Source organism: Limanda limanda, chromosome 1 (assembly GCF_963576545.1).
Source record: "Limanda limanda chromosome 1, fLimLim1.1, whole genome shotgun sequence".
In the NCBI taxonomy this organism is placed as follows: Eukaryota; Metazoa; Chordata; class Actinopteri; order Pleuronectiformes; family Pleuronectidae; genus Limanda; species Limanda limanda.
Genome location: NC_083636.1, coordinates 20,947,997 through 20,961,341, shown reverse-complemented (window position 1 = coordinate 20,961,341; position 13,345 = coordinate 20,947,997). Strand labels below are relative to the sequence as shown.

General features: G+C 43.0%; 2 protein-coding genes across 2 annotated transcripts; one reads left to right on the top strand and one right to left on the bottom strand.

Moving 5' to 3' along the window:
• The first annotated feature begins 505 nt into the window (after positions 1-505).
• zgc:194209 (uncharacterized protein LOC570908 homolog) lies at positions 506-5,398 on the top strand. Its single transcript, XM_061076266.1, has 9 exons — positions 506-551; positions 1,758-1,847; positions 1,998-2,119; positions 2,374-2,475; positions 3,061-3,213; positions 3,289-3,404; positions 3,512-3,672; positions 3,746-3,941; positions 4,607-5,398. Coding segments are annotated over exons 1-9 (1,152 nt in total). The 5' UTR covers positions 506-549; the 3' UTR covers positions 4,817-5,398.
• A 371-nt stretch (positions 5,399-5,769) lies between these two features.
• On the bottom strand, positions 5,770-13,248 carry gnsa (glucosamine (N-acetyl)-6-sulfatase a). Its single transcript, XM_061081856.1, has 14 exons — positions 12,979-13,248; positions 12,260-12,319; positions 11,934-12,140; positions 11,677-11,742; positions 10,382-10,480; positions 9,946-10,113; positions 9,776-9,858; positions 9,201-9,319; positions 8,954-9,057; positions 8,656-8,757; positions 8,183-8,293; positions 7,978-8,088; positions 7,718-7,878; positions 5,770-7,562 (listed from the first exon to the last, which is right to left on the bottom strand). The coding sequence occupies exons 1-14, from the start codon at positions 13,105-13,107 to the stop codon at positions 7,502-7,504; spliced, it is 1,581 nt and encodes a 526-aa protein (XP_060937839.1). The 5' UTR covers positions 13,108-13,248; the 3' UTR covers positions 5,770-7,501.
• Between the last annotated feature and the right edge of the window lie 97 nt (positions 13,249-13,345).

Here is a 13,345-nt window from a genome sequence, read left to right as displayed (position 1 = left end):
CTTGTTTAAAATGTGATCAGTGTAGTTTCAGTGTTTTCCTCAGTGTTTTGGCTGAGGACATCCCTCCTCTTGTCCCTCCTCAGCTCCTCCTCTTGTCCTCTGGTTGACCCCAGACCCCCCCCCCCCCTGTTGTTGTTGCCCCCCCCCCCCACATTAAACCCTATCACCTGTAAAGCTGCCCAGGTTCAAGCCCCATAACTCCAGGGTAAGCGGCAACATAGCCTTCAAAATAAAAGCTTATCACCCTTTGTTTTCATTTCTCCTCTCTTTTCAGTGGTTTCCAGCCTCTGTTTGTTTCTTAATGCGCGTGCACAGTGATTCCCACCGTGCACAGAGCTGAACTATCCTATCTGCAGTAATGCAAATTAAAGTTAAACGTGTGCAGAACATCTAAAGGCACGATCAGCCCAGTGCAGCTCTTATGTTGAAGGGTGGCAGCGGATGTGTGCGTGTGGTTTCACGCACGCTGATCGCGCACTGATCTATCGTCTGTGACTCAGACCGAGTGAGATCCTGCAGGAGGAAGAGACTCGAACTGGGAACTGCACAATGTGAGTTTGACCTTTTGTCTCGTTTGAACTGGGAAATGAACTAAACACGTGAAATCCTTCTGCTTTTAGTTTGAAACATGCGCGGACTCCAGGTGCGTGACAGTTTCCTCTGAGTCGCAAAACTTCGTTTAAACATCAATTTAAGTTGTATTAGTTGTTTCAAACAAAAAGCTGCGACCTTCAAAAATGTGTCTTGTCTTCACGATGAGTTGAATAACGATTTATTGTAATAAAACAAAGTTAAATAGAACCAACAGCTGATTGAGTTGAGTTGTAATGTTGCTCAACGTCTTCCATTAAGATCAATGAATTCTCTTACCTGTGCCTCTATAACATTTAGTATCATATTTAATGCAAGTTGAATTTACTTATTTAAGAATTGAGTTTTGCAACAAGCAAGGTCTTTAAAATGCTCAGTTTCTCAATGAATTAATGAAATTAATGGTAAAGTTTCATTGAACAAAGACGAGATGCATCGGTTTCATTAAGTTAAAGCATCTTTTAGCTCAAACGTGTCTGATTCTGTGTGTCTTTCTACATAAGAAGCCACAATCAGGACATTTTAGGATTTAAAAACACAAACTCCTCTTCACAGCAGAACACAATGTGCCGCCTCTTGTTTACTGTGTGTTTCTCTGTCTCTGGTTGAGAAGCTCAGCTGCAGAAGGTTTTCCTCTCGTCCCTGCAGATGCGTCACATCACCACCACGTCACGTTTCCTCTTCCTCCCGCAGAGTCCGAGCATCTGAATGTTTCCACGTGTGCAGAGTGAGCTTCACTTTATGTGACGGCAGGAAACTAATGGGCAAAGCAAACGCACACGTATCGAGCACGCGGTCGTCTCATTGAGCGTCTGTGACATCGACATGAAGCCGTGGCGTGAAGCCGTCGCACGTTGATGCAACATGACGGGATCGTGTTTGAGTGAAAGAATGTGACTTGAGGTCAAAGTTCAGACGTGAGACACTGCAGAGTTATCAGCTGCAGATACTGAGACGTTCAAACACCAGAAGAAGACGATTAGTTTAAACTAAAGAGACATTTCGTCTTTTCACTTGATCCTTGATTTACAAATAATGTTTCTGATTCTTCTCAGTTTCCGTTTTTTGTTCTGAGAAGTTGAGGATTTTAATTCTTCTTATTTCTTGAATATGGACGGGTTGTTAATATCTCAGGTGTAAATGTATCTTCTTCACTTATTCCTCAGGTTCAGCAGAAGATCTTTCCTCGTGGCTCTTCTCTCTGTGGCTGTTGGACTTTACCTGCTGCCCTCCCCCATTGACCCCAAACCACATGTGTATGTTCAATCACACGAAAACATTTACGCCTTCTCTGTTACCCACAATGCACCTGTGTCCCGTGGGGCCCGTTCACTCGTCCGTCAGCAACATGGCTGCATATATACGTTCTATATACAGTTATTTACAGTTAATCTGAATCCCTCCAGACTGAAGGGCCCCCCCCCGGCCCTCGAGGGGCCCCTGGCTGTCAACACCCTTCTGCAGAAAGGCCGCCGGCTGTTCAGCGGCGAACTACACGGCCCAGAATCCTTCACTGCCGATGACGACGGTGAGTTTTGTTTCCCTGTGGTTCTGCTTTCCTCTGTGTTCACAAGCTGTGAGAGGAGGCGGCTCCGTGTTTGTGTTTATGATTCAACCGTGTGTGTGTGTGTCTGTGTGTGTGTGTGTGTGTGTGTGTGTGTGTGTGTGTGTGTGTGTGTGTGTGTGTGTGTGTGTGTGTGTGTGTGTGTGTGTGTGTGTGTGTGTGTGTGTGTGTGTGTGTGTGTGTGTGTGTGTGTGTGTGTGTGTGTGTGTGTGTCTCAGGTAACGTGTACACAGGGACAGTGGACGGGAAGCTGTGGAGAATCGGTCCTGACGACAGCCTCACCCTCATCACACAGATGGGACAGAATCTTCCAGAATGTGGTTTGTTCTCTTTTCACTTTCATTCAGGTTCAATTATATCTACACTTTTCTAAACCTCCTGACGTCTTTAAACACAAACTGTGACATTCAGGTCTTTAATAATATGAAGGGGACCTGATTTATTCATCAGGCTTTGATATCCAGCTCAGATTTAAAGAAATATCAGCAGCTCACATTCTTTTCTTTTAATATTGTATTAAAAACTTTGAACACATCAAATAAAAGCATATTTTCTTCTCTCATCCCAACTTTTTAGATTTTTAATTCTTAAGCTCCAACAGCGAATTGATTTTCATCTTGATTTATTCTAACGTCGGCCTAATATAATACGTTTTATTCAATTGAGTATGATACTGGTCTATCAGCAGTTTATTATATTTTCTACTCTATTGTTAACAGAACCGTGTTTTATTAAAATTTATAAAGTGATTATCTCATTAAATAATTATCTTATTAAATCTACATGAAAATAGCTTTAAACTTCAGTAAACCTCCGCCTCTCTCAATATTTTAGGAAAACTGAACACTGAAAATCACCAGCTTTCAAAATAAAGATCAGTGTGTTTTTATCTGATAAATCTGCAGGCAGCAGCACAGACTACGAGCCGCTCTGTGGTCGCCCTCATGGCGTCCGTCTGGATCGCCGCGGTCAGCTGATCGTGGCCGACTCGTACCTGGGGCTTCACAGCGTCGACCCACAAACCGGAGACAAGACTCTGCTGCTGTCGAATTCTCAGGGTTGGTGTTGCTGTGGTTAAACAAACCACAGTTGGTTATAATCTGGATTCTAAACTCTGAACCTTCTGTTGTCAGGGGCGGATGGCATTCCCTTCGCCTTCCTCAACGGGCTGGAGATCTCTCCACAGACTGGGATAATTTACTTCACCGACTCGTCCAGTCGCTGGGGACGCAGACACGTGAAGTTGGAGGTGAGGAGGAGGAGGGGGAGGAGGAGGAGGAGGAGGAGTAGAAGGAAAAGAAGAAGATCAGATCAGACAAATCCGAGGATCTTAACCGGAACTGTTTTCTTCTTAAGGTGATCGAGCTGAACCGCCTCGGTCGTCTGCTCGCCTTCGACCCTGAGTCAGGAAGTGTGAGGGTCCTGCTCGACTCGCTCTACATGCCCAACGGCGTCGTCCTGTCACCTGACGAAGACTTCCTGCTGCTCGCCGAGACCAGCATCGGACGCATCCTGAGGTACACACACACACACACAAACACAGACACGCCCTTATTCTGAGGACACGTTTTTAATCTCCTCTCTACTCAGATTTTGGCTGAAGGGCCCGGGAGCCGGCACCACGGAGATCGTCATGGACAACATGATCGGTTACCCTGACAACATCCGCCTCAGCGACCACGGGACGTTCCTGGTCGGCATAACGACGCCACGGTTCCGGAAGCTGGTGCCTCCGTTCTTGGACGCGATCGCTCCGTACCCGGCAGTGAAACGCTTCCTGGCCAAGGTCAGCGTGATTCATTTGAGTATTTAATAACTAAAATAAAGAAACGAGTGACAACAAAGTGGATTATCTGGGATTGTAGAGACATCAAGTACAGATTTATTTTCAGATACGGATTTCATGTTGTCCACTGAAACACAAACTAATGTAAACAATTCAGATTAAGAGAATAAAATCTATAGAAGGTTTCAGACGATGAAAACAGCAGCTTTCATTAAGTTAAACTGAATTAAACAAGGTCAAACTGATCCAAGAGGAAATAATAAATAAATGAATCAAAACCACCTTTAAGGTTTAAAGTAAAATTTAAAACTAAACTATACTCAGAGAAAATACATAAACAAGACAGATATATCAAACTAATTCAAATTCAACCAGATCCGGTTTCTACTCCTGATGAAGCTCGGTGTGATTCTCAATGATTCAGTCGGTGGAGAGTGAAGCTCTTTGTTCCAGCCTATTCCAACCAGTTATAATTATAATTGAGTGTTTACAACTACATTTAATCTGTAAAATGTTTGAGGAGCCAAATTTAAGGATGACATTTAAAGCTTTGCTTATTGTTCATTATTTAAAGATTGTTCCATAGATTCCACAATAAAAACAGAACATTTTAATTTCATTTCTTCCCACTAACGAAGTGACCCCGGTTGTGTCTGTGTCTGCAGGTGATTCCTCTGAGCTGGTACGGCTTCCTGCTGCCGCGCTACGCTCTGGTCCTGGAGCTGGGACCGGACGGCGAGCTGGTGGGATCGCTTCACGACCCCGAAGGTCGTCTGACGTGGGCGATCAGTGACGTGTTCCAACATCGGGGGAGGACGTACCTGGGGAGCACCGACCTGCCGTTCCTCCCCGTCCTGGAGGGCGGGGACAGCTGAGGATGGAGATGAAGACGTCTTTTTGCTCTTTAAATCTCTGGATTGTTTGTTTCTGTCGAGCAGCTAGAACAAAGTTTTTTTTAGTCATGGAATAATCAGCGTCTTCTGTCTGAAGAAGAGTTTTCTAGACGTCCGTCTCTTCAGCTACGTTTTCCAGGACAGAAAAGACGTCAGATCCCAGACACCATTTGGAGGAAACTTTTTGTTTCCTCGTCCTCGTTCTTTTGGTCACTACACTGGACATCAAGGTTTCTCCACTGGTCACTTTGTCCTCTGAAGAACCTGGGATGTGAAACTTCAAATCTAGTCTAGAATCACCTGAAACTAAGAATCCTCGTGTTTAACCTTTGTGTCACGGACACGATTCAAAAGGGAGGCTGGTGTTTTATTGGTTCAATCTGCAACTAGTTTGTAACACATTTTTCCCAATAACCTTTTATTTCTGTCCAGAATGTAAAACTCAAATTTTAAAATTAACCCTGTCAATGTGATTTTTTAAAACTTTTAGAAACCATAACAATGTTAACTCTTAGTACTGTATTGAAAAGACAGATTTTTTAAATAAATGTATTTTTAAACTTACAGTTTATCAACTAAATCCTGAATAACAAAATGTATTTTTGTCAGATTTTAAATCCCGATAAATTTGTGCTTTGTTCTGTTTTTATAAAACTGTGAGCTGAGAAACTTTTGGTTTTGGATTGTTGACTGGAAAACATCTCGTTGGAATCTGAAAATCTGCGACAGGTATCTTTTTAAACATTTACTAACACTGTTTATAGAGAAAATAGTCAATCTTAGTTTTTCTTCATTTTAGCTTCAAAACAGAAGCAGGAGTTTTCCTGCTGATTCACAATCACAAGAAGTGAGTAAACTACCTGAAAACTACCTGAACTTTCTGTTCATTGAACTAAAACATTAACAGAGTAATAAGGTAACGTAAGTCTCTCGTGTGATATTGAGAATTTCTTTATTTGGACCAAAACACAAGCAAAAATACATCATCTTCATCAACTACAGAAAAATAAAACCAAATGTTGCCAAAACAAACAACTGTCCTGACAGATTGGAAAGTGCATCAGTGAAGTGAAACAACGTGGAAAATGAATCGCAGTGTGAGAAAGTTTAGTCCTGTTGATTCATGACTTTAATCTCTGTGTTGTGACATTTTAATATTTCAGTCCAGAGCAAAGAGGAGCTGCATGAAAACAACAGCAGCAGCAACAAAGTTCACACACAAAAAAAAGATTCAGATTTTCAAAATAAATGTCACAAGCACACAACTCGACAGACGACGTCACCTTTTCCCTCGAGTCTCAAAATTTAATCTTTGGTTGGATGTTTAAAAAACCGGCAGAGATTCGCCCGTGTTTTAAAAAACATAAAGTCACAAATTAACGTCTCAAGGCAGCTTGAAGTTCAACATTTAGGAAATTTAACACCTTCCTTCGCTCATCCAATAAGGGTTTTAATATTATTATCCTGTGAACTTGTGTAGTGCTTCTTCAAACTATTGCAGTTGTTGTATAATACTAATACCTAAATTCATGGATTTCTGTCCATTAAAGGTGACGACTGTGGATTAATTAGCTTCGGTATGAAATGTAAAACACGAGCAGGCGGATGAACTAAGAACACAGAACCACGACGGTTTAAAAAGACAAATATTTAAAAGTGACGACTGTTTATGCAACTTTTTCAGTCATGAAATTGATATTGACTTCAGTTTAGAAAAATACATTGAAATGATGAATATGTTTAAAATGCGATTTTCTCTCAGCTTCAGTCATGAAATGGGATTTTTAACTTAACTCCCAAAAATCTAATGTCAGTGTAACAGTTGAGATCTTTAATTTGATGAGCTCCTGTCATTGATTTCTGATTGAAGAAGAATCAAGTTTCCTTCAGTGTTTGTTAAATTTATATAATGTAGGATTTCAACCTGCGTCTCTTTCTAGGCACTTTTTTGTTCAACCGCCAGTTGATGACGTTACATTTTCTGCAGGAGGCACGTTTGCTTTTGTTTTGCACTAATTGGGACTTTTCCTCATTGTATTGGAACTGTACTTTCCAGATGATTTCTTCGAACTTTGCAAAAGAAATTACTGGCATTTAGCTGCAAGTTACAAAGACATTTCCAGGAAAGTGCTGAGCTGGTTGACACTGAAATAACGAACAAATCATATCTCGAGATACGAGAATTATCTTGAGATAACGAGATTATTAGTAATACTATTTGATCACGTTTAACAGGACTCATTAGTTAAACTTTAAATGTCACTTACCTCCTGTTTAATTTCCTCTTTCAAAACAATTTAATTCCCAGTGAATTGAATCAAACCTGGAAGATTTTCTCAGGATCTTTTTGTAATTCACTGCTTAATTAAAAACAAAGTTTCACAAGAATATAACGGAGAAAAAAACCTTGGTTTAGAAGTCAAACTAAATCTGTCTAATAAAAATTTGGCCTTTCTTCACAACTACTGACAGACTCACTGACCAGGAGCCCAATCTGAGAGCGTTAAAAAGTGGCTCCTGCACCCACAGGCCCCCCTCCGCTGTGGAAACCCGCCGATTACCACACTGTAGGATCCCTTCACCGTCCATCTTTAACAGCGACAGGCTCAGGAGGCCCCGAAAAACAAGGCAACGACAACGGGAAAGGCCCTCCTTCCTCCACTCGTCTCACTTCATCCTCTTTCTCAGTCTGTGACTGGTGAACATCTGTCGAGGGTCAAATTTATACCTGAGGAGACACAGAGCGGTTTAATTGAAGCTCACATGGGAGAAAAATCCCCAAAACTCTTAACTCTGGCGTTTTATCAGCCCTCAATGTATTTATATCACATTTCATGACTCACTTTACTATGGTATAAAAGTCAGAGGGTGTAAACATCAGACCTTGGATCGTACACGCCGGGCGTCCGACACGTCTGCCCGGAGCAGGACTGCAGCATCATCAGCCGGTGGTTCATCTTCTCCAGGAAGTCCTGGCCGATGGAATCTGCAATGTTGGTCAGCTGGTACGGGTCAGCGGTGACGTTGTAGACTTCTACGAACACCTACAGGAGAATCACACCGGGGTCAATCTTATTCTTTATAACACCCACCGAAGTAACATGATTAATAACCGCACATTAAAACATCACAGGACCCTGTACCTGGTTGTCATCAAACTCGCAGTACTGCAGGTTGGCAGAGGGGGCGACAGTTCGCACACAGGCGTAAGTGTTGTTGAAGGAGTCTTCACACACACAGTCTGGAAAACACTCCTGAAGAAAGAGAGAGAACAGAGGAGAGAGTTGTTGTTTTTCTGTTTCGTCCCTACAGCTGATTTTAATGGTTGACTTCTCCGTCAGTCCGTACCGACACTCCGGGGCCCAGCAGGGGGCAGGAGGGGTCGGTCACGTTGCTTCCTTCGCCCTCATACTCCACCAGGACGTCTGTCCTCCAGCTGCTGCTGTTCACCTTCCCCTCCTGGAGACAGACGAGCACAAATGATCATCTGAACAGAATCTTTAACTAACATGCTACATCTCACGAGTTCTACAGAGAACTGCAAGAGACGCTCAGCTCTTCAATCAGGAAGTTGTGTCTGTTACTTTCACATGTTATGGAATAATAAATAAAATCATTAATCTGGGCAATCATGTCTCATTCATTTAGTTTATCTAAGTGTTTTCAGTGATGGTCTGTTTAAAACACAGATGAACCTTGGATGAATTATTTCTCTGCTCATATTTACTTAGAAACTGGTTTTAGTGGATGACTTGCTCCAGAATTAAAGTCTTGATGAACTGTTTGTTTTGTATTTGCTTGAAAAAGAAAAGGGATCTCACCAAGACGGACAGGAAGGACATGCCGTCCATCTGCGTCTTGTTGACGTCGTAGCCGGCGATGTCCAGGATGGTCGGACCCAGGTCAACATTTGCCACCGGCATCTGACAACGTGACAAATTCAGTTTAGGTCAACAAAGACAACAGAATAACAGAATTTTTAATACACGGAGAGTGATGTAGTCACATAAATGGAAATTTCCACACAAATAGTCCTGGGTTTGATTCTGATTCTGTATCTTATATCTTCTAAATTTCATATAATAAAACATATGAACCATAATGGATGTGTGTCTGTACCTGGGTGGTCTGGTTGGGTTTGATGTTTGGTCCTCGGACCATGAGAGGAACCTTGATGTCGAACTCGTAGAGCTGCCTCTTGTCCAGAGGAAGAGAAAACTGACCTGAGGAAGATGAACAGAAACAGTTTTAAACTCTATTTGTGGATCTGTATTTGAATCATGATCCTGAGAACAGGGACCAAGCTTTTTCTTTTCTGTCGACATAAACATGGCTGACACATGTTTACGTTGGTTTCTACACTTACCCGTGTGATACCCGTTGTCAGAGGTGAAGAAGATGTAGGTGTTGTCCAGTTCACCTCTGACCTCCAACCTCTTCACTATTTTCTCCACCAGGTCGTCCACTGAGAGCAGCGTTCGCCACCTACAGGTCAGAATGAAGAACGACGCCAGACTGAAAATCTACATCTTACTGTACTGAGACTTTTCAAAATAAAGTGATTTGTGAGTCGTTTTTCATCAAAAATTAATCAGTTAATCACTGACCTATGAACAGACACACGGCTTTAAAAAATAGAATCACCACCTTGTGGTTGTTTGCTGCCATCATCCCGAGAAGTTTGAGTTCACACACATGTTCCTCCGGACTCATGAGGTCGCAGTGACCTTTGACCTCTGAAATCTAATCACTTTAACTTTGAGTCCAAGTGACAACTTAAAATAAAACATTCACGGGACAAAGAAACAGAAAGTGTTCCTGAGATGTTGGCTCACAACTACAGAGATTGACCTTCGACAGGAAGGATGAGGAGATGATGAAGAGCAAGAGGACCAATGATAAAGCAGAGGAAGATAAAAGAAGGAGGAAGGTGAGACTGACCGTTTCCTGAAGGCATCGTCCAGGAACTGAACAGAGGAGTTGGACATGGGGGTCTTAGCTTGTCGGATCAGCCAGTGTTTGTCCTGAACAGAGGAGACAAGCGTTATAACAAAGATCCTCACACATGACGTCACTGGGAGACGTTAAGCGCTGATGAAACGAGGCCCCACCTTCCCGTGGACGTTGAAGTTGGGGTCCCTGGGAGCCTTGGTGGTGTTGAAGCTGCTCTGGTACTGAGGGGCCGCTGTCCAGGGAGAGTGGGGGGCTGGCGTGGAAACCATCATGAAGAACGGCTGGTAGTTGGATTTATACTGGAGAAAGTCCAGAGACATGTTGGCCTGAGAGAGAAGAGAGAAGAGCACAAAGAGAGTGGAAACAATTACAGAGTTTTTATAATATAGAGGTTGTTTGTAACTTTTCTTCTAATTTGCCTTTAAAAACTGAAAATAAATGTGATAAAAATGACACTAAATATCACATATTTGAAGTGATAACTGGCAGTAAATTAATCTGTGATGCTTTACACTAATATAAAGAGGGTCCAGGAATGAATGTCCAGGGACAGTATAATGATGTTATATAATACAATATGTGTGTGTTCCTTACCAGTACGTCAGTCAGGTAGTCTTTGCTGTAGTCCGCTCCGTGTTTCTGAGCCTTCCCGTTCACCGACAGTGTGTAGTTGTAATATTTCGAGTTTTTCTCCTGGAAAATACACAAGAGGAAGAAGGTTTTAAAAATTATGAAAGCTTTTAATGTTTTCAACTTTAAATACTCTTCAAATGTATGTAAGATATAACACAAATTATATTTTCAGCATGAGCTGAGCTGCATTCAAGATTAATGATGGATTATACACGTATGAAGTTGTTAAATAGTGTAAATCTGCACATTTAACTTGCATGAACTGAATCCTGATCCGAGGTAAACTTTTAAATCAGTTCTCTCTCTTGATGGTTCAGTAGCTGATGAATCCCTTTGAGTCATTTCAGATTAAAGAGATGGTGAAACTGAAGGAGGTTTAAAGGTTCTCTGAGGATTTATTTATTTATTACGAGCAGTTAAATAAAAACCTCTCTCGACACGTCACCTCTGCATAAACCATGTGATCTGATGGAGACTCGCTGGGAAACGACCTCTCATCTAAGTTTATTCAGCCTCAAACAGATGAAGATAAACTCGGTCGTATTCTGCCCACGACCTTTGTCACATGACGCCTGTAAACGGCTCAGAGACGCACTGGAACTTCAGGGCAATCTATTTTTAGTAAATGTATTCGTCTGGCTCCTTCTGTACAGAGCCTCCAGTCACATGACCTCTGAGGCCAGTGTTCCAATAACCTCCCACAGGGAAGTTAGTGTGGAAAACACCTTCAAGTTTAAACATCTCAGAACTTTAAAACAATATGTGGACAAACTGCAGCAAAGAGTTAATACGATACAAAGTTTTAGAAGGTAAATTATGACATTTGAGATCCTTTTACATTCTTTTTATTTAATTATTATAAAAACCAAAGAGGATTCCTCTTTCCCCCAGACTTGTTTTCATTAGACCCTAGCAACAAATATTGACCATTTCTGGAGACTCGTACCAGGATGAGGGTGATAACAAGAGAAGTTAATCATTTCCCACAAATAATCAGGACAGGACAGAAAGATACGAGAGAACTAAGAGTTCTGGGCCTCAAACAACATGTCTTTGTTTTGTCGTGGATTGTCCACCTGTATGTTTTCGTTCTTCCGTGTATTGTTAGTTGGAAGGAAACAAGCTGAGCTGGACGTGAACCAGTAAGAGGTTCAGGTTTTGGACTGACAGGACCAGTCTGATGGCTGAAGGCTTCGTTCAGACTCAAACTGCAGAGTGAACACGTGGCTAAGAGGTTGAAAGAGTCTGAGTCTCACCAGTCCAACCCAGTAGCTCCAGCCTGGAGGAACGTGCTCCACCCCGCCGGCCTCCGGGTGCCCATACTGCAACACACAAGCAAATACACACTGTTATATGACACACACACACACACACACACACACACACACACACACACACACACACACACACACACACACACACACACACTAGGGAGCCGTCACTGTATCAGTCTTCGCTGTATTTGAAGACGAGAATGTTAATGTACGAATATGGGCGTCCCGTCCTCTCTCACCTGGTTGAGGTATTTCCCAGCGAAGAAGGTTTGATACCCGGCGTAGTATTTCAGCAGAGCGGGGAAGGTCGTCCCCTCCTCGCTCTTCTGCCACACGGCGCTGCTGCAGTTCCCCTCCAGCGTGTTGTTGATGACATGGTGGTTGTGCGGGTACTTGCCCGTCAGGATGCTGGCTCGGCTCGGGCAGCACAGCGGGCTGGCCACGAACTGATGGAAGGAGGGGAGAGGACACGTCAAGAGGGGACGGATGATACTCAGATTTAAGAGTACGTTTATTTTTAAATGATGCTTGACGAGACGTGAGAGGTGAGGGTGATGACACTCACTGCGTTAGAGAAGGAGATCCCTGCGTCTCCGATCAGTTTCCTCGTCTTGCTGAGTGGACTCTGGAAGGAAAAGATGATTTATTAATAATCTGCTGCAGTGAAATATCTTGTGTTTAATCATTAAACTGCGTCTCTAACCAACTGTGTCACTGAGATAGACTCAAACTTCTGTCTGACAGCCGTCAACAACAAGTCTACTCAGTGATGAAGCTGTCTTGTCCTTAAGAAAACAGACTGGACACAAACAACTAATACCAGAATCTCAGACATTTTAAAGCTGGAAATCAAACAGACTTATATTAAATTTACACTTTTTCTTGAGGAGTTTGGTTCGATGAGAGGTTGATGTAGAAGGTGTGTGTGTGTCTGAGTGAGTGAGTGGGTTGTGTGTCTGAGTGTGTGTGTTTGTGTGTGTGAGTGAGTGGGTTGTGTGTCTGAGTGTGTGTGTTTGTGTGTGTGAGTGAGTGTGTTGTGTGTCTGAGTGTGTGTGTAGCAGCTGACTATGTGTGTGTCTGTTTGTCTGAGTGTGTTGTGTGTGTGTGTGTGTGTGTCCTACGTGATGTGTCCGGGCAGGAATGTGAGTTTTCAGCTGACTCAGCCGGAACCAACAATCAAATTAAGACCAATTAATCCCACATGTTCCCGCGGGGACTCGAACCCACGTCACTCTCACCCATGAAACACCGGATATTGAAGTAAATGAATAAAAGGGAACTGACCAAACCCCCGATGGCGACGTCCAGGTCATCGGTGAGGATCAGAACTATGTTCGGTTTCCGGTAGGATTCGGCTGCGCAGATCAAAGTGACGCAGCCGAGCAGGAAGGAGAATAACGTCACCGACGCCATTTTAATCCACTGAGTCACAAAGCACAGGAGCGAGGGACAGTCTGTCCTCAGCTGAGAGACAGTGGGACAGTCAGTGCGTCGCCATGAAGCCGCGGAGCAACAACAACAACAAGCTCAGCCCTGGTACTGTGCGGCACTTCCGGGTTCCTGAGCAGCACTTCCGTGTTCCCCTGTCACGTGCCGCGAGACACCGGATGTGACATGCAACCTTACCCGTTTATTCTATTCTATTCTATTC